The sequence below is a fragment of the Marmota marmota genome, unplaced genomic scaffold, assembly GCF_001458135.2.
Source record: "Marmota marmota marmota unplaced genomic scaffold, marMar, whole genome shotgun sequence".
NCBI classification, from domain to species: Eukaryota; Metazoa; Chordata; class Mammalia; order Rodentia; family Sciuridae; genus Marmota; species Marmota marmota.
In genome coordinates, this window is record NW_026000229.1 from 7,939,772 (window position 1) to 7,960,698 (window position 20,927).

The 20,927-nt window shown below is 36.2% G+C and overlaps 1 protein-coding gene across 4 annotated transcripts in view; it reads left to right on the top strand.

Annotated features, from left to right (window-relative positions):
• Positions 1-170: 170 nt before the first annotated feature.
• Positions 171-20,927, top strand: part of Edc3 (enhancer of mRNA decapping 3) — a 49,891-nt gene continuing 29,134 nt past the window's right edge. The window contains exons 1-3 of one of the 4 annotated variants that reach the window (XM_015480419.2): positions 171-317; positions 11,399-11,580; positions 12,359-12,678. In XM_015480419.2, coding sequence (XP_015335905.1) covers positions 11,417-11,580; positions 12,359-12,678 — 484 coding nt within the window. In that variant the 5' untranslated portion in view covers positions 171-317; positions 11,399-11,416. Of the gene's footprint in view, positions 318-10,357; positions 10,437-11,398; positions 11,581-12,358; positions 12,679-20,927 lie in introns of those variants that run through there. The other 3 variants (XM_015480420.2, XM_048792995.1, XM_048792993.1) reach the window with 3 other exon arrangements.

The following is a 20,927-nucleotide window of genomic DNA, read 5'->3' on the forward strand; positions in this document are numbered from 1 at the left end:
GTGTAGAACGGTAAGTTTGCACAGTTTCAGGGGGGGGGTCGCAAGGCCTACCCTCACCGCGTAGTCCCAACCTTTCAAATTTCCCAGGCGCCCCGCGCCTCAATTGCCGGCCCTTCAGTTTTCCAGGGAGTCGCGCCGGAAGTGACCTCATGACGGCGGCGTGAAGACGCGGGGTCGCTTCCGGCACGGCAATCGTGGTTGTGGGGGTGGGTGGAGAAGCCCCCTCTGTGGGTCTTTTCGCGGTGCGGGGTCGGCTTGGTGTGGTGTGTGGAGGAGGCCCAGACCAGACGGCGCGGAGCTGGGGGCGAGAGTAGGCGGTCGGTTTGTGGGTGCTCGTGGGAGGGGCCTTCCGGTGTTGCCAGCGGGGTTTGCTTTTAGACTGTAGGGTTTCCGGTCTTGTAAACCTTAATAGAGACTGGCGCGAGGTAGTGGGGAGGGGGTCCCTTCGAGTTCTCAGCGGTCCACATTACTAGGGGTGGCCCCAGAATTTTGGTTAGAAGTGGCAGGCCGAGAACAGAGAGATTCCGAATAGTGTGGGGATTGTGTGAGGTACTAGAGGCCTGGGCTCTGGGTTCTCCTTGTTCGTGGCTGTCGCCGCTCACTGCTTCGTGCCTCCGTTTCTGTCTGGACAGTGAGACAAGTGGCAGGCACGAGCGTGAGCACCACATCCATGACTGATAGCTTGAGGACAGAGGTGAACGGGATGTGGGAGGAGAGGGTGACTGAGAAATTGATACCTGACAGGGCACCCCACTGACTTTCCCTTGATTCATTCTTGACCTTTGTAAGTCTGCCGTTCTTATTATCAGTACTCTTTGTGTGACGTCGATTCTATTTATCAATAATTGACTTGTTGGGTGGTTCAGGTGTTTTGGTGTGTGGAAGGAATGGCCCTTGTTGGCTTGACCAGTTGATATTCAGTCTCCCACTTGGCGGAGCTTGGAGTCGTCTTAATCCCCTTCTGTGGGTACAGGGGAGGAACTAGGAACTCAAGAATGTTTCTTCTTCCTAGCCACAGACTAAACTATTTAATTCTGCCATCTGTCACATATGGGTCTTAATTCCGACAATATAAATGTTTCTGAGCAGTTTTGTATTTCAACTGGAAACCTCAGATGAATGTCATCTTTTTTTTTTTTCTTTTTTTTTTTTTAACTTATGAGAAAAGAAGTTTACTTTGGTCCTTCTTTTCAAGTGAATGAATGGTATGTTAGTTGTACTTGGTACAAAATTCTTGTCAGTTTCTAGGGCTTTTGTTTTACTTTATTTTGAGAGAGGGTCTTGCTATTGCCAAGGCTGCCCTGAAACTTGTAATCCTTCTTCCTTGGCCTCCCAGTTAGCCAGGATGACAGGTGTGGGCCACTTTGAGGGGCTTGTTATCTCTGTGTGATGTGAAGATTTGCAAAGAGCATGAGTTATTAATTGCCAAAAATTTTTTGGTGGAACTTCCTTGTGGGGTTAGGGCTGTAGACTAGAAAAGTCTCTCAAACTTTTTGGCCTATGTTTCATGTATTTTACCTTGTCACTCCCTGCTGGTGTGCACACACAACAATAGAAAGTTTATCTATCCTTTCTACAAATGATGCCCTCTGACATCCTCTATTTCATTAAAAAAAATAAATAAATAAAACCAGCAATTTCTAGTAAAGCCAAATACTGTGTCTATTCTGATTTCCTGTGTAATATGCACAGCAGAAATGAGTACATTTTACTTCATGTATAACCAGAGAAATGAAAAGTTGTGCTTCATTTGTGTGAAAAAATAAATTTTAAAAAAAGGAAAAGAAATGAGTACATTTGCCAACCATGAAAACATATATCTGAATATGAATTATTTATACTAACTTGGAACTGGAAATAACCCTACTGTATCAACACTAGAGTGGATTATTTGCTTATTTACAGTATATGGCACAGGCAAAAAAAAAAATTAACTTTTGGTATGTGCAAAGGAAGTCAAATACTTTAAAGAGAGTCTGTATGCTTCCATTTATATGGAATTCAAAAATAGGCCAAACTGGGTTTTCATTATGTCAGAATAATGGCTACCTTTAGTGGGGTACAATAGAGCCTTCAGGGGTATTTGGATGGTGGTTACATGGGTGAATTAATGTGTAAGAATTCATGGAGCTGTTCACTTAAAACATGTAAACATGCTATATATATATCATAACTTGACAGAAACATAGAAAACAAAAAGCATCAAAGATAGTTCCTTTGTAGCTCCTATGTTTCCGGTTTCAGCTATGGACTCTTTTGACATAGAATTATTCATCCCTTAATGGATGAAGCGCTCTTCCTTAGTGTCTTAATCTGTTGAACCCAGTTGGTGGCACTCTTATTTAATTTAGGTTTAGAGTTTTGTGTAGAAAAAGGAATTTAATTAGTGCATAATAATTATACAGAACAGTGGATTTATTGTGGCATGTTTTTGTTTTTTTTTTTTTAAAGAGAGAGAGAGAGAAAGAATTTTTTTTTTATATTTATTTTTCAGTTTTCGGGGGACATAACATCTTTGTTTGTATGTGGTGCTGAGGATCGAACCCAGGCCGCACGCATGCCAGGCGAGCACGCTACCGCCTGAGCCACATCCCCAGCCCTTATTGTGGCATGTTTATACATGCACATACTTTGCTCAGTTTCATTCCTTAGTTCCTCTCCATTCTCTCCCCTTATCACCCCCCCAAAAAAAAACCCTTTCTCTAAACCTACTGGTCTCCCTTCTGTTAGGAATTTTCTTTATAGGAAAAAAACATATCTGATGAGTTTTGAATAAAGCATTAATGTGTTTTACAGAGGAACTTCCCATAAAAGGAAGGGGCAGATTGTTACACATTTAGTATGTTTCTTTAATTTTTATTTTTTGTAGTTGTAGATGGACCTTTAGTTTATTTATTTTCCCTTTATTTATTGCCTTCAATGTGTTGCTGAGTCTACCCCAAGGGCAGATTTTTTTTTTTTTTAACATGGTGCTGGGGATTAGAACCCAGGGCCTTGAACCCATGCGAAGCAAGCACTCTACCAACTGAACTGTATCCCCAGCTCTATTGGTTTATTTTCATGTGATGCTTAGGATTGAACCAAGTGCCTCACACATGCTAGGCAAGTGCTCTACCACTGAGCTACAGCCCTAGCTCTAGCAATTACTTTTTAAAAAGCTTCAATTAATATAGAACTAAATAGAAAAACTGCACTTGTCAACTAACATCCACATTTTCAGAATATTTAAAATTTGATTTATAGTTGGGCCTGGTGGTGCACACTTGTAATCTCAGTGACTTGGGAGGCTGAGGCAGTAGGTTCATAAGTTCAGAGGCCAGCCTCAGCAACATAGTGAGGCCCTAAAGGACTGGGAGTGTATCTCAGTGATAAAGTGTCCCTTGGTTCAATTCTCTGTTCCCAAAAAGAAGAAAAAGATTTTTTTTCTTTTTTAAATTTCATTATTAGTATAGTATAAACCTGGATGTAGAACATCAAGATATTAAAGATACATGTTGAATGGAGAAGTAAAAACTTTTTCCTATCTGGATAATTTCTGGTGTTTTTAAATATTGTATTATATATATTGTATTATTCTACATCAATCTTAGATAAGCATTGGGATGGAGTATAATAGGGAAGAAAATAGGTACTTTTGTGACATTAAATAGGCAAAGGCTGATCAGGAAGAGGAAATAACCTCAAGTGTTTGTGCCTTTTCTTTTTTTTTAAATCAGTATCATTGTGGCAGTTACATAGCATTCGAAATTCACCTGATTTCTTAAATTCTTTTTTTTTTTTTAATATTTATTTATTTATTTATTTTTAGTTATTGGCGGACACAACATCTTTGTTTGTATGTGGTGCTGAGGATCGAACCCAGGCCGCACGCATGCCAGGCAAGCGCGCTACTGCTTGAGCCACATCCCCAGCCCTTAAATTCTTTTTTTAAAATATTTATTTTTTAGTTTTTCCGGTGGACACAACATCTTTATTGTATTTTTATGTGGTGCTGAGGATCGAACCCAGCGCCCCGCACATGCCAGGTGAGTGTGCTACCGCTTGAGCCACATCCCCAGCCCCTTAAATTCTTTCATGTGTTGATAATTGCTGCAACCCTGTGATGAGTATATGAGGCTCATTATGCTGTTCTCTCTGCATTTATGTACGTTTGAAATTTTCTATAATATGTTAAAAATATGGATGAGCCTAGTGGTTCATTTGCTTTTATTTTCTATTGTGTTAACATTTTTTTTAATATAACTTTATTTTATTTGTATTTTATGTTGGCAAACACTCTACCACTGAGCCACAACTCCGGCCCCTGTTAATATAGTTTTTTGATACTTGCTTAGTTAGATCACTAGACAATTATGAGTTTGATTAATCTTAGAGCTGGCTCTTTCATGCTCTGTGTTTCTGACAAGACATACTCTTTTTATTATAGGAGTGTTTTTTTAAAAAAAATTGCTCCTTTATATTCCTTCCTCTGCCCCTTTTTCCTTCTTTTGGATTCTACATTTTTTGTAAGTATATGTCTAAAATTAGCTTTTGAGTGATTAAGACACATTTATTATGTATAATTCATTTAATATTTTAAATCAGAAATCCAATCCAAATAGTAAATATTTATTTATTGAATTCCTCTTCCATTCCAGGCTGTCTTGTTGGCTAAAGAAGACAGATATTCTTTGCCCTATTTTTGTGGAGTGACACACAATATCAACAAACAAGGAAATATAGATGGTGATTTCATTTCAAAGTAATTACAGAAGGTGAAGTTTGGAGAGTGCTGATGAATAGCCATGTTAGACTGGGTAGCCAGGGAAGATTTCTTTGGGGTGGTAACATTTTAGCAGGTAAAAGAAAGACAAGGTTGAACTAGCTATTCATAGAGCTGGGAAAAGAGTATTCTGGAAATACTACCTGGTGCAAAGTTCTAGAGGAAAACAGCCTGATGTATTTGAGGAGTATTAAGAAGGGCTTTGTGTCTGGAGAACAGGGAAAAGGGAGTGTCTTGGTTTTTCTAGCCTTCTAGAAAAATCTTGAAATATGATAGTGTAAAACATCTCTATTTTTCTCTCATCTTGTTTTGGCTATTCTTAGTATTTTGTATTTTCATATGTATTTTAGAATCAGCTTTTCAATTTCTCCAAAAAGGTAGTAATTCCCCACCCATAAATTCCCCATTTATGGGTTTTGGGTATTGATCTCAGGGTCTCCTGCATGCTAGACATGCACTCTATCACTGACTGAAACCTCCAACACCTTAACTTGGGTTTTGATTAATACTTATATTTGATCCGTGGATCCACATGGGCTGGGAATGTGGCTCAGTGATTAAGCACCCTAGGATTTGGTCCCCAGTACCAAATAATAATAAAAATGAAGTTTAAAATACCATTTATAATAGCATTAAAAGCATAAAATACTAATAAATTAATAACAAGTTTGCAGGAGCTCTATAATGAAAACTATGAAAGATTGCTCAGAGAAATTAAAAGATTTAAATGGAGAGAGGATTATCATTTAGAGGTTGAAGAACTTGAATGTTAATTCTCCCATATAGACTAAACCCAGTAGCACTCTGTCACTGAGCTACATTCCCATGCAGTACTAAGAAATAATGCCAAGAATTTCTATGTACCCTACTCAGTTTCCCCCATTGTTAACATTTTGCCAGAACCATAGTACAATATCGCTATTAGAACACTTTTCATTGATACTGTCAAGATGCAGAAGTTCTGTTCCTTCCACCCTATGCCTCCCTTAACCTTTGGAACCATTAATCTGTTCTTCATTTCCATTACTTAGTCTTTTCAAGTCTGTTATTTAAACATAATCATACAAATGTAACCTTTGGAAGTTGGCTTTTTTACTTTCCCTCCCATGGTATGGCTATACCAGTTTGTTTATTAACTTGTTGAATGTCATGTGGGTTGTTTCTAGTTTGTGGCTATTATGGGTAAACATTTGTGCACAGTTTTTTTTTTTTTTTGGCACAGGTTTTTGTGTGAACTTGTTTTTCCTTTCTTTTTTTAAAGTTGTTGATAGACCTTATTTTATTTATATGTTTATATGTGGAGCTGAGAATTGAACCCAGTGCCTCACACATGCCAGGCAAGTGCGCTACTGCCCCAGCCCCTTGTTTTTCTTTCTCTTAGATAATGCTTAAATTTCTTATAAACTGACCAATTGTTTTCCAGACTGGCTGCACCAAACTTAATATCTCCCCTACAATTTATAAGTGCTTCAGTTTTTCTACAACTTATTAGCATTTAATATTGTCACTATTTTTTATTTTAGCCATTTTGAAAAGAGTATAGTGAGTATCTCACTATGGTTTTAATTGCGTTTTCCTAATTAATGATGTTGAACATCCTTTCATGTGCTTATTGGCCATCTGTATATCCTTTCTGGTGAAATGTCTTGCTTGTTTCCCAATTAGATTGGTTTTGAAGTCCTGTGTGTATTCTAGATACCAGTACTTTGTTTTTGTCAGATATGTGATTTGCAAACATTTTCTCTTAGCCTGTCTTATCTTTATAACAAATATTTAGCAGAACAAAAGTTTTTAATTTTCAATAAGTTCAGTTGGTTAGTTTTTTGTTTTGTGAATTGAGTTTTTGGTATCAAGTCTGAGGAACTCTTTGTTCCTTGTTGCGTTGGATTCTGAAGTTTTCTCTTACATTTTTTTTTTCCTAATAGTTTCAGATGTTGGTGTTTTACATTCAAGTCTCTAATCCATTTTGAGTAAATTTTTGTATAAAACATGAGACTTAGGCTGAGATTCCTTTTTTTTTTTTTTTTGCATTGATAGGTGTCCATTCATTCCGGTATTGTAAAAGCTCTGTTGCCCCATTGGATTATTTCTATATTTGTCAAAACTCAGTTGGGCACATTTGTGTGAATCTATTTCTGGGTTCTTTATTCCATTTCATTGATTTATATGTCTTTTCCTCCTCAAATGCCATATAATCTTGATAACCAAGTTTTAGAATCAGGTGCAATGATTGTTTACACTTTCTTGACTAAATCGATTTATTTTTGTTCCTTTCCATATAAATTTTAGAATAATCTTGTCTATATCTACAATAAATTGTGCTAGGATTTTGGTAGGAATTGCATCAATCCTGTATAACAATTTTGGGAAAATGGATATGTGTTGAATCTTTTTTTTTTTTAGTTGTTGATGGACCTTTATTTTATTTATTTATATGTGGTGCTGAGAATCGAACTCAGGCCACACATATGCCAGGCAAGTGTGTTACCACTGAGCCTGAGCCCCAGCCCCATCCCTGTGTTGAATCTTTCATTCCATTAATGTGGTACATCTGTCAGTTTATTTAATAACACTTTGGTTTTTTTTTTTTTTTTGTCATTGTTGTATAGTTTTCAGCATGCAAATCTCCTGTACATGTTTTGCTAGATTTACTCCTAGTATTTCAGTTTTTGAGCAATTGTAAATAATATGTTTTTACTTTCAGTGTCCATGTGTTCATTACTAGTATATTGAAATAAAATTGAATTATTGCAAGATCTTCCAGTGCTGTGATAAATAAAAGTTGTGAGAGTGAACCTTCTTAGAGGGAAAGCATCCAGTTTTTCACCACTAAGTAGAATATTAGCTATAGGATTTTTTAGATAATTTATCAAATTGAAGGAATTTTCCTCTATTCCCTTTTTCTGGGAGTTTTTTTAAAATTTTAATTCTTGGGTGATGAATTTTGTCATGACTTTTCTGCTACAATCACAGGACTTTTCTTCTTTAGCCTGTTAATACAGTAGATTATGTTCATTAGTTTTCTAATTTTGAGCTAACATTGCATTTTTGAAATAATGTCCACCTGATCTTGCTGTAGAATTCTTTTTATTTATTGTTGAATTCCATTGTCTGGTATTTTGATGAGGAATTTTGTGTCTGTTCATGAGGGGTATTATTTTGTAGGTTTTGAGTTTTTGTACTCTTTGGTTTTGGTATCAGAATAATTTTTCTGTTTTTACTTAAGTTATTTTTACTTAAGTCATTCTGTTAAATGATTTAAACATTAAACCAACCTTGCATTTCAGGAGTAAATATCTAAATAATCATGGTATTTAATGATTCATAATTATTGCTGGATTTGATTTGTTAATATTTTGTTGAGGATATCTTGTCTGTATTTGTGTGGGGTATGGGTTTTTATTTTTTCTTCTAATGCTTTTGTGGGGAAGTTTTCACATCAGGGTTATACTGGCCTTGAACAAGCTGGGAAATATTTCATTCTCTATATTTTTGGAAGTTTTTTGGTTTTTATTTTTGAAATGGGGTCTCACTGTGTTGCCCAGGCTGGTCTTAAACTCCTGGGCTCAAGTGATTTTCCTGTCTCAGCCTCCCAAGTTGCTGGAACAATAGTACATGTCACTATACAGGCTCCTTTTCTGAAAGTTTGTGTAAGATTGGCAGTATTTCTTCCTTAAATGTTTGATAAAATTAACCTGTAATGCCATCTAGGTTTAGCATTTTCATCATGTGAAGATTTGAATTTATATAAGTTTCTTTCTTTTAAATAGACATTTTTGTTTGTTTTTCTTTTAGAACATCCAGTTTTTTTAGAGCAGTTTTAGGTTTGGAGCAAAATTGAACAGAAAGCACAGAGCTTATGTACATCCCCTGCCTCTCCCACCAAGCCTCCACTGTATGCTCAGCCAATACATTTTGTTTTGTAAAAAACTGTCAGACTTTTTTAGGTGGTTGTGCTATTTTGCATTCTCATTAGTGGTGAATGAGGGTTCTCATTCCTTCATATCCTTGGCAGCATTTAAAGTGTCAATCTTTTGGATTTTGGTGACTCATTTTTAAAAATTGATTTCTGTAATGATACAATATCAAGTGTCTCTTCATGTGCTTGTTTGCCGTGTTGTATATCTTTAATGAGGTGACAAGTTCTTTTGCCTTTTTTTGGGAGGTGGGGGTACCAGGGATTGAACCCACCGGTGCTTAACCACTGAGCAACATTCCCTGTCTTTTTTTGTTTTATTTTTTAATTTTAATTTTTTTTAGTTCTAGATAGACACAATACCTTTATTTTGTTTGTTTATTTTTATATGGTACTGAGGATTGAACCCAGTGCCTCACATGTGTGAGGCAAGCGCTCTACCTCTGAGCCACAACCCCAACCCCTTTTTTAATGTTTTATTTTGAGACAGGTCTCACTAAGTTGCTTAGGGCCTACTAAGTTGCTGAAGCTGGTCTTGAACTTGCAGTCCTCCTATGTCAGCCTCCCCAGTCACTAAGATTACAGTTGTGTTCTACCATGGCCAACTTTTGCCCATTTTTAAATTGGGTTCTTGGTATATTTTAGATAATAGTTGTTTTTTAAAAAATCTTTATTTTTTAGTTGTAGTTGGACTCAAGATATTTATTTATTTGTTTGTTTGTTTGTTTTAATGTGGTGCTCAGGCTTGAACCCAGGGCCTTGCACATGCTAGGCGAGTGCTTTACTGCTGAGCTATAACCCCAGCTCTAGATAACAGTTCTTTATCAGATATTTCTTTCTCAAATGCTTTGTCTCAGCCTGTGGCTTGTCATATTCTCTTGGCCAATTCAGTTTCTAAAACAGATACAGAGCTATCCAAAGGTTCTAATTCTGTGTCAATTTTGATAACATAATGTCTTTCAGAGACATTATCACCAAGCAACATCCCATTTTATCTAAGTTGTTAAATTATTGGTACCTTTTAAAATTTCTTGCTGTACCTTTGTTCATTCCTGATATTGGTCATATTACCTTTTTTCTTGATTAAAAACTTTTGTTAATAACTTTCAAAGAGTTAATATTGTTTCTTGTTTCACTGAATCTTCTTTATTTCCTTTCTATTAATTTTGGGTTGATGTGTAATTTTTTTCCCCTAAACTTCTTAAGATGGAAGCTTAGATCATTGACTTTAAATTTATTTTCTTTAATTAAAACTTTTAACTGATATGTAAAAGCATAAAAATTATACATATCACCAGGCATGGTGGTGTCTGACTATAATCCTAGTTTCTAGGGAGGCTGAGGCAGAAGGTTCATAAGTTTGAGGCTAGCCTGGGCAACTTAGCGAGACCCTATCTCAAAATCAAATTTAAAAAGGGATGGGGTATAACTTGGTGGTAGAACATTTGCCTGGCATGCATGAATTCCCAGGACCACAAAAAAATATAATTTTACATATTTATATGGATTACCAAGTAATGTCTGGATAAACATATCTATCTTCTTAAACATTTGTAATTTCTTTATGGTGAAAATATTCAAAATCTTTCCTTTTTGGGGGGAGGGGTAATAGGGCTTGAACCCTGGTGCTTTATCACCAAGCAACATCCCCAGTCCTTTTTATTTTTAATTTTGAGACAGGTCTTGCTAAATTGCTGAGACTGGCCTCCAATTGGCGATCCTTCTGCTTCAACCTCTCCTGAGTCTCTGGGATTACAGGTGTGTGCCATTGCACCTGGCTCAGAATCTTTCTTTTCTAAAAGAAACATTTAAAACTATAAATTCTCCTTTTAAGCACATTTCACAAATGTTGGTATGTTGTGTTTTTGTTATCATTGAGTTCAAACTATTTTCTAACTTTTAATTTCTTTCTTGACTTATAGTTTATTTAGGAACATCTTACCTAATTTCTAAATATTTGGGCATATTCTAAATATTTTGTTATTATGAATTTCAAATTTAATTTTGTTGTGGACAGAATACACTCTGTGGTTTCAATCCTTTGAAATTTATTGGTACTTGTTGAAGGCCCACCATTTGTTGATGAACTTGTGGACTATAAGACAGTATATATATTCTGCCAGGCGCAATGGTCCACACCTATGTTCCCAGTGACTCAGGAGGCTGAGGCAGGAGGATCCTAAGTTCAAAGCCAGCATCAGCAACTTAGTGAAACCCTCTCTCAAAAAGGGCCGGGGATGTGACTCAGTGGTTAAGCACTCCTGGATTCAAATCCCTGGTACCAAAAAAAAAAAAAAAAAGTATATTTTGTAGTTGTTAGATGTAGTGTTCTATGGTGCCTTCAGTTGGGTTTTTCTGGAGTTCAGAATTTATAACTAGAATTATTTCCAGACAACATATTCTCTTTGAAATCATTTTGATGAAAGATTTGTTAGAATATAATTAAATGATATATAAGTCTATAAAACATAATGTAAACAATAAAGTAATTTGTATGATTTGATGTCTGGTCACTATCTAATGTATGCACTTTAAAGCAATTATATCTTTGTATACATTAATACTGCTTATTAATATGCATATTCCTGGAAAAATTTTACAAAATTTTTTTGTTTTATTATCTCAGTTAAGGATGTGACAGAATATGTCTTAATAATTGTTGAATTTAATTGAAAATGTCTATTCTTCAGGGTGTACTGAATGGTTTCTTCTCTTTACAGTGGTATCACATCTAAAACATGGCTACGGATTGGCTGGGCAGTATTGTGTCCATCAATTGTGGAGATAGCTTGGGTGTCTATCAGGGAAGAGTATCAGCAGTGGATCAGGTCAGCCAGACCATTTCTCTCACGCGGCCTTTCCACAATGGAGTGAAGTGTCTTGTGCCAGAAGTCACCTTCAGGTGAGGATCTTGACTTCTTCCAAATCCAGCCTGGTGATGCATGGTGCTTGATTGCCAGTGTTCTTTTGGATGGGACTGCTTTTGAGTAGAGTCTTGTCAGGTGTGAGATTTTGCAGTCTTAGGTCTTACAGTCTAGCTGCTGTTCTCAGCAGAGCCTTTGTGTTGTAATTAGCTTTCAGATAATAATTCAGGGTTTATGAATCTTGTTTCTTATCTCTGTCAAGCACACAATCTTTATATTATTTAAATTCAGCATAACTTTTTTTTTCTTTTATGGTTTCAGGTTTCCTTTCTCAATTTTGTATTATTTATGCTTTCTCATGTTGAGGGTCCTGATTAATTTTTCTCCTACATAAATGTTTCTTTTTGTAAATTTGTATTATAATTTATCCCCAGAAGCAGTAGCTAAAGTCCTTAGTTTCAGAAAAGTCCTTTTCTGTTATTTGCCAACAAGTCTCAGGTTCATTGTGTCTTCATGTACATCTTTTCACCAGTTGGTAACATTTCCCATTCTTGTACCAAAAAAAATAAATAAATAAAAATAAAAAGTTGAAGGCCGTCAGGCAAGAGTTCCTTCCTTGATTTTCTGAATAGTTCCTTAATTCTCTCTCTACACATACTCACATATAACCTTTTTCTATGGCTATATCCATTCTTAATGCTTACATCCACACTAAAAATGCAGACTTGTAAGGGGTAGCTATTTGTTGTTGATTTCATTTTCATTCATGTTATCACTATTATAATTTTAAAACTAGGACTCTTTTATGTATTTCAGGGCAGGTGATATAACAGAATTAAAAATTCTGGAGATACCAGGTCCTGGAGATAACCAGCATTTTGGAGACCTTCATCAGACAGAATTAGGTCCCTCTGGTATTGGCTGCCAAGTGGGTATCAATCACAATGGCATGGGCAAGTTGGTCAAGAAGCCAGTCTCTTCCAGCAGTGCCCCTCAGAACATCCCTAAGAGGACAGATGTGAAGAGCCAAGATGTGACCATTTCTCCCCAGCAGCAGCAGTGCTCAAAGAGCTATGTGGATAGGCACATGGAATCCCTGAGTCAGTCCAAAAGTTTCCGTCGGCGGCACAACTCCTGTAAGTAGGGTCATGTTGCTATTTCTTTTTAACTTAATATTTCCAGACTGTAAGCTCTTATCTACTGCTGCTTTTTAAATAAGTCCTTTATTACTCTAATAAAAAAAGGATGGCTCAGTGGTAGAGCACTCACCTCGAATGTGCGAGGCCCTGGGTTCAATCCTCAGCGCCACATAAAAATAAATAAATAAAATAAAGGTATTGTATCCAACTACAACTAAAAAATAAATATTTTTTAAAAAAGGATGTGATAGAGCTTAATAAATATATAACATGGGTCTCTCATTTTGGGTCTGATTCCTCAAAATGTCAAGGGCAAGGAAGTGAGCTGTTACAGATGCATTCAAGCTTCCTACCCACTCCCATCCTTCCTTCAGGGAAAGTCAGGGATCTATTCAGAGTTCATTTAGACTGTGATGTTGTTTTAAATATGACACCTGATGATGGTAAGTGACATCTGAATTGAACCTGCACTTGGGCTGTTCTAGGGGATTCTTGAGTGGCTTTTTCTTCTTGTTTCTTGGCTCCGATCCTCAATTAAAGGAGAGGTGGGAATTGGTGTAGACCTCTCTGATCTTTCATTTTCTGACTTAGGTTTGTTGTATTTACTCTCCTTCCTAGAACATCAAGGAGAACATGCACTTGTGCATATTGCTTCCCAATTTTGTTTGGTAATAATGGATTATTGAATGCCATTTGTTGATTTTAGAATGAGAGTTAATTCCCTAGAAGCTGCTATGCTTTTTATTATATTCACTAGAGTAATGTGGTAACAGTGAATCATAACAGATTCACTTGTATCTGCTAGGTCCTTAAATGAATGTTAATGTTCTTTTAAAAGATTATTTCTTGGGCCTGAGGTTGTGGCTCAGTGGTGGATCGCTTGCCTAACGTGTAAGGCCTTGATTTTGATCCTCAGTACCACATAAAAATAAATAAATAAAAATAAAGGTATTATGTCCAACTACAGCTAAAAAAAAATTTAAAAAAATTTTAAAAAGATTATTTCTAGATTACAAAATATTCTAAATATTACTTATTAGTTTTATACTCAGAAATAGTGGCAAGATATACTAGGAATTTTAAATGAGTATTACCTAATTCATATAAAGTTACAAGCTAGAGTCATACCTTGGCAATACCTTCTAAAAGATAGTTTAAAGTGAGCTAGGTCTCTCTGGAACCCACATGTAAGAAGTTGTTCTAGATGCTTCTTGTTGCTTTTATTGCTCCTGAACTGTGGTCCCCAGGTCTTAGTGTGCTATGTAAATACTAGTCATTTCCTTTTTTTCCCCCTCAAGCTCATTTCATATCATATCACCTCCCCAACCCCCCACCCTACCACCACCCGTGTATGCTCTTCCTCCCCAGCCAGTGCTGGGGACTAAACCTAGGGGCACTCTACCACTGAGCTACATTTTCAGTCCTTTTTTTTAATTTTGAGAAGAGGTCTCACTCAGTCACCTAAGCTGGCCTCAAACTTGCAATCCTCCTGTCAAAGTGACTTCTTTAAGTGCCTGGGAAACAACTATCTGAATTGATGATTGAAGTTCAATTGTTACTTCTTCTGAATGCTTGGATAGGAAATGACCCATTCCACATAGATTTTAGCCTCTTCTGAAAAAAAACCTCTTTTTAAAAAAAATTTTTTTAACCAAAAATATTGATTTGTTAATAGTTCAAATATTCTAACGATTTATAATTTTTCCCTGTGCATTTATTTTTCTTGCATACTTATTTAATATCTTAGAGTAAGTGTGGTATATTTGTTATAATTAATGAATCAATATTGATACATTATTATTAAGTAAAGTTCGTATTTTATTAGATTGCCTTAGTTTGTATCTGATGTCCTTATACCTGAATCCCATCTAGCATACCACTTCACATTTAGTAGTCACAACTTCTCTGGGCTGTGATAGTTTCTAAGACTTAACTTTATTTATTTGGTGTTGGGGGTTGAACCCAGAGGTGCTCAACCTCTGAATCACATCCCTAGCCCTTTTTAAAATTTTATTTAGAGACAGGGTCTTGCTGAGTTGCTTAGGGCCTCACTAAGTTGCTGAGGCTGGCTTTGAACTTGTGATCCTCCTGTCTCAGCCTCCTGAGCCGCTGGAATTACAGGTGTGTACCACCACACCTGGGACAGACTTTAGTTTTGATGACCCACACAGTTTTGATGAATACTAGTCAGGTGTTTTGTAGAATGTCCGTCAGTTAGTATTTGTCTTATGTTTTCTCATGATTAAAGTGAGTTGTTATCAGTATGCTATGGGCTCAGGTATATATTTATACTTTGGTTTATAATTCAGTTTATTTTGGTGTTCAAATTATTTCACCTTTAACCATTGGGATCTTTTTCAGTTGACTCTCGTATTCTTTTTTTTTTTTTTTTAACTATAAAGCCCATTTTCAGTTTCTTTAATTATTCTGGTGTGTGTCTTTTTATTGTGTTTTCCTGTGATACTGTAATTGAACCAGGGTTTCATGCATACCAGGCAGGTGCTCTACCATGGAGCCACATCCCCAGCCCTTTCATGTTCTTTTGACATCTCCTAGCATCATTGTAGCTTTCCCCTGGCCCCTAGTACATCTTTGCTTTCTGGCACAATAGGATGCTTGAGGCTTGTTTTTTTTTTTCCTTGAATACTGGGGACTGAACTCAGGGATACACTACCACTGAGCCACATCCGTAGCCCTATTTTGTATTTTTTTTTTAGAGACTGGGTCTAACTGAGTTGCTTAATGCCTCGCTTTTGCTGAGGCTGGCTTTGAACTTGTGATCCTCCTGTCTCAGCCTCCCAAGCCACTGGTATCACAGGCGTGTGCCATCCAGCCCAGCAAGGCTTATCTTATATTTCCTGTCCTATCCCTGAAATCAGTCATGTCAACAAGGAGTCCTGTCTCCTTTTAATGTAGAATGGTATTAGCTACCAATATCTAGGCATAGATGTTCTCACTGCTACTGAGTGTTGTCCTTATAGCTTATGGCAAGGAAATATACATATGTATGTTTAGCTAGTATATATATTTATGATATATAAATATTTCTGTTTATAACTATATATACTATATTGTGCTAAGTGAGTCCATACTATGTCTTCAACTTTAATCCATTATCACATTGATCATTCTAACCTCTTTTTGCTGTAACCTCCCACTGCAAAAGTGAGAAACTTGTCTCCTACCATCTGTCATTCATTTATTCAATTTCAGTATATATGTATAGTGGTACACATTGAGTATCCCTAATATGAAAATCCAAAATCCAAAGTACTCCAGAATCTGAAACTTGAGCAACTGACATGATGTCTCATTGGAAAATTGCATACCCGTTCTGACAATGCAAAAGCACTGAAAATACTATAGACTATGTTTGTAAGGTGTATATAAAGCATAAATGAATTTCATGTTTAGAATTGGGTCCTATCTCCAAGATATTTTATTATGTATATTCAGATATTTCAAAATTCCTGAAATCCAAGACTTCTGTTCCCGTGCATTTCAAATAAGGGTACTCAACCCTGTATCAGAATTGTTAACTTTACCTCTTACCTATGTGGGAAACTGTCAAATACAGTGTTTTTTTTAGAGTCTCTTTGCCTTTCATCTTAGACTGTTTATTTATAGAGTTACTTAGGTTTCTTACCCAATTCATTGATTTTTTTTCTCTGTTTTCATAATACAGTTAGATTATCACATTCTGCTTTCCAGCCTGGGATTTCTCCATCCTCCTGAATTAATTCTTAAATTTGCATATATTAAGTCTCGAGAATGAGAAGAAGTTCTATGGGTTGTATGCTATGAAGTTCTGTGGGTTTTGACAAATATACAGTCATGTATCTGTCATTAAAATATCATACAGAATAGTTACACTAGAACAGTCTCCTGTGCTTTACCTATTCAGTTCTCTGGGTCTTTTCACCCGACTTAACCCTGGCAACTATTGATCTTTTTACCATCTCTACAGTTTTTGTTTTCTACAGTGGCACATAATTAAAACCATACTATATATATATATATATATATATATATATATATATATATANAGGTTTCCGCTACTTCTTCATGGCATGATAGCTCATTTGTTTTTATTATTGAATAATATTGCACTGTATGGATATGTCAACATTTGTTTATCCAACTATATTGAAGGACTTCTTGATTGCTTCAGGCTTTTGATGGTTGTGAATAAAGCTGCTGTAAACATTTGTGTGCAAGTTTTTGTGACATAGATTTCATTTCAGTATAATTAAATACCTAGGAGAGCAATAGCTGATTTATAATAAGAATCTTTGCTTGACCGCCCCCGCCCCCCCGCATTACTAACGTTTGTACCAACTCACTTGAAAGAATGCATTTAGCTTCAAAACAGTAATTTATTTGACCTTTAACAAGTCCCTTTGTTACATAAATAAGTGGGGTCACTCTGAAGAGCATACTGTAGGTGATGCTTATTCTGTTTTTGCTGTTTAGTCAATTCTTTTTTTCTAGATTAACTGCACCTACTAAGGTAAGGAGATCATGAGGCAGTAAATGTTACTCTCTTTCAGGGAACTTTATTAGAATCTAGATTAGTACAGAAAATGTCTGATCTTGGATGTTAATGATGAGAGGTGGCTCAGAATTGGTTTCTGGTAGAAAATAAAGTTCCATTCCTTTTTGTTATTGTTATAGAAAATAAGTTTTAAAAATCCTTAATTTTTTATTTTTATGTGGTTCTGAGGATTGAACCTAGTGCCTCACATGTGCTAGGCAATTGTTCTACCACTGAGCTATGACCCCAACCCCTTTTTATCCATTCCTTGAGCCTATGAGTAGAAAATCTGTCTTAGGATTTTCTTCAGTATATATTGATGTTGAGAGTAGTAGTTTGATGAAACTATAGGAATGTAATCTCTTCAATTCTGACTTTTTAAGTGTTTTTTAAAGGTTAGCATTGAGTTGTTGAGGAATTTGTTCTAGTTACCTAATTCCACGCAGAATTCACTGATGAGAAACTTAGCACAAGCAGACTTTAATCTCTTTCCTCAGGTTGGTGGTGGGGGTGAATAATTTCTATGAACCCAATTTCTGTGAACAGAATACTTATCAAATGAAGGGATGGAGGGCCAGGTGCAGTGGTGTACGCATATAATCCCAGAGGCTCAGGAGGCAGAGGCAGGAGGATTGGGAGTTCAAAGCCAGCCTCAGCAATTTATCGAGGCACTAGGCAACTCAGTGAGACCTTCTCTCTAATAAAATACAAAATAGGGCTAGGGATGTGGCTCAGTGGTTGAATGCCCCTGAATTTAATCCTTGGTACCCCCACAACTCCCCCCCGCCAAAAAAAAAATGGAGGGATGGAATATCAGTGGATAGAAACTACTTAAGGCTTGAGGATTTAGGTCTGTGTGTGGATGCAAATCATGTTTGTCGAATTCCATCTCATAGCTAAAAATGATAACCATTAATGGCAGATGAAAGGCAACCCTTTCTGAAATTTCAGTTTGTGAAATTGTCGTTGGCTATGTGCAGTTGTATAAAAATTTAATGGCTGAGTTAAGGCTCTTAGGCCTGAAGAATATGAAAGTAGATAGCTTAGCCTTTAGCTCATTTGCACATAGGAAGAGATAGTTACATTTCCCTTTCTTTTACCCCTTCCGGGTATAGAGAATTTAAGAACTGGAATTAAAACATTTTAAATTGAAAGATGTAGTATATTATCTTGTTGCAGTGTGGTTGGCCTACAATAGTCTGTTCAGGGTAACAGTCATCCCACCATCTGAGGTCAGAAGCTGTAATTTGAGTTTTTATGGTCCTACTGAAGTCCTCTTGACTTATCTCCTTGATTCTTCATATATCAAACAGACTAAAATGCAGGACCTGGAATTTTGGAGATAATCAGAAGTCCCAGGTATTATCAGTCATCTTTTCATAAAGTCTGTTGAGTCTGGCACTAAAACTTGCAGTTTGACAATCAGGTACCCTTTAGCATGCTAAGTGCAGGACAAAGTTTCCCTTTACAATATGTGTGTGTGACAAAAACCAATAAATTAGTGGCACTGAGGGTTACACAACAATGGGTTTGTTACAAGATGTCCTGCCCAAAAGGTCTCTTTGCCAAAAGCTGGCAGAAAAATGGCACAGGAAGGTGGCCAGCCTCCAGTCTTAACATATGCTTGGTCCTTGTTATCAAAAGGTAGTGTGGGAAGCACTGTTCATCTTTTCCAAAGGAAGTGTTTCACTTTGCCAGTGGCCAAAGGCCACCTTGTTTAATACAAAGCCAGGCACTTTGGGCTGAGGAAGCTAAATACTGAAATAGCTTATTCACCCAGGACTTCCTAATTTTGTAGTAACATATGAAGAAAGGGAAGAACAAAACAACTGAATGTTTTAGCTTGATTTTTTACTTATTTTATGTTGTATTATCTTTCTTTGCTAACTTATACATCCTCTTGGAAATGTTTTCACTCTGCTTTTCTGGCAGTATTTAAAACATAGCTGGTCCTTAGTATATAGATTTCGAAGGAATGGAAAATTCTACATTCAGAAGAGCACACACAGAAAAACAACAACGACAAACCTGAGACCTTCTAAATTCACAGCCCCTGGTTTAGTACAAGTTATATTTGTAGAGTACTACAGCACAGCCAGAAATAGTGCCTAGTGCCCAGGATCATTAGGGCCAATTTAAGGCATCACCCATTATAAATCCTGTTGGTCTTTAGAGTGGGGCACTTTGTCAACATGCTGAGAAGTGCTTTACAGCCAGCCATGGTTGTTTTCTTTGCCTTTTTATGCTTTTCTTTGCATCATGTGGCATGATATGAAGTAGATACCATTTAGTAGATACTGTTTATTTTATTTAATATAGATGTTTGATTTCTTAAATTCAGTCGAGATTTATTTACTTAATGGCAGACCAGACATAGTGTTGAGTGACAGGTATGAATGACATGGTTCCTGCCCTTTTGTTGGTTTATAAACTCATTTTTTTTCAAGTGAGCAAAATGTGTTGTTTCCACACTGTACTAGTCTCTTCGAGTACTTCTGAATACTAATATTGATATTAGTTTAATGTTTATTAGCCCTAAACACTGGACTAGTGGTTAAGAGAAACAACTGATAATGTTGTTTAAATCGACTTTAACACTCAAATAACTGGCCTTTTGCTAAGGTCATTTGTGAAGTCTGAACTGTCTGCAGTTTTTTGCTCTTTGAAGACTTTGTTCTTTTCTGTTTTCTCCTACAACTGGCTCTCTTTTTTTTTTTTTTTATTTTTTTAAGCAATATCTGTATCTTTTTCCCTCTAAGTTTTATTCTACCTTATCTTTGCCCTCATTGATCAATTGCTTATCTTCATCTGTCATTGTGATGGTTCAGGATAGTTTATTATCTGTTCATGTTGGACATGACTGAACTTTCTTTCTCTGAAGCCCTTGCATCAGACTGTCAACAACTTCATCTTGCTGTCTTTTTCAGTCACGCAACAAACTTGGCATAATTTTTGGTGGCTCACTCTTTCTCCATAGTTAATCTCAAGTTGCCTTTCTTTTATAACTTCACTTTAGGATTTGAACTTTTGTTTGTTTGGCTGATATTTGTTTGATATAGCTGTTTTGATTTAATTTGTAACCTCTTTTTAAACTCTGAACTTTTGTTTGGTTGATGTTTATTTTATTTAATATAGATGTTTTGATTTCTTAAATTCAGTAGAGATTTGTTTACTTAATGGTAGACCAGATATAGTGTTGGGTGACAGGTATGAATGACATGGTTCCTGCCCTTTTGTTGGTTTATAAACTCCTTAGTGAGTTAGAGCAAGATTACAGATCAATTTCAAAACAAAGAAAGTTATATATAGAATAAGTGCTGGGTCATGAATACTCAGGTGGGAGTGATTTTTCCAGCAGGAGTAATCAAAGATGGTGTACTTTGGTTGAGTCAATACAGTAAAAATAAGAAACAGCTTAAAAGATCATGAATAGGGATGATCTATATACTCAATAATAATATAGTATAATATGTAATTTATGTAGTCATAAGATTTGAAGAATTATTTTATGAGATAGGAAGAAGATGCTCCTAAGCAAAAAAAAAAAAAAGCAGGATGCAAAACTTTGCCTTTGAATCTTACAGTTGTGCTGTACTGAAGCTTTTTTTTTTTTTTTTTGGCAGTATTGGGGATTGAACCCAGGGTGCCTCAAATGCCAGGCAAGCACTCTGCCACTGAGCTACATGTTCTGTACTGAATGTTTTGCTTTTGC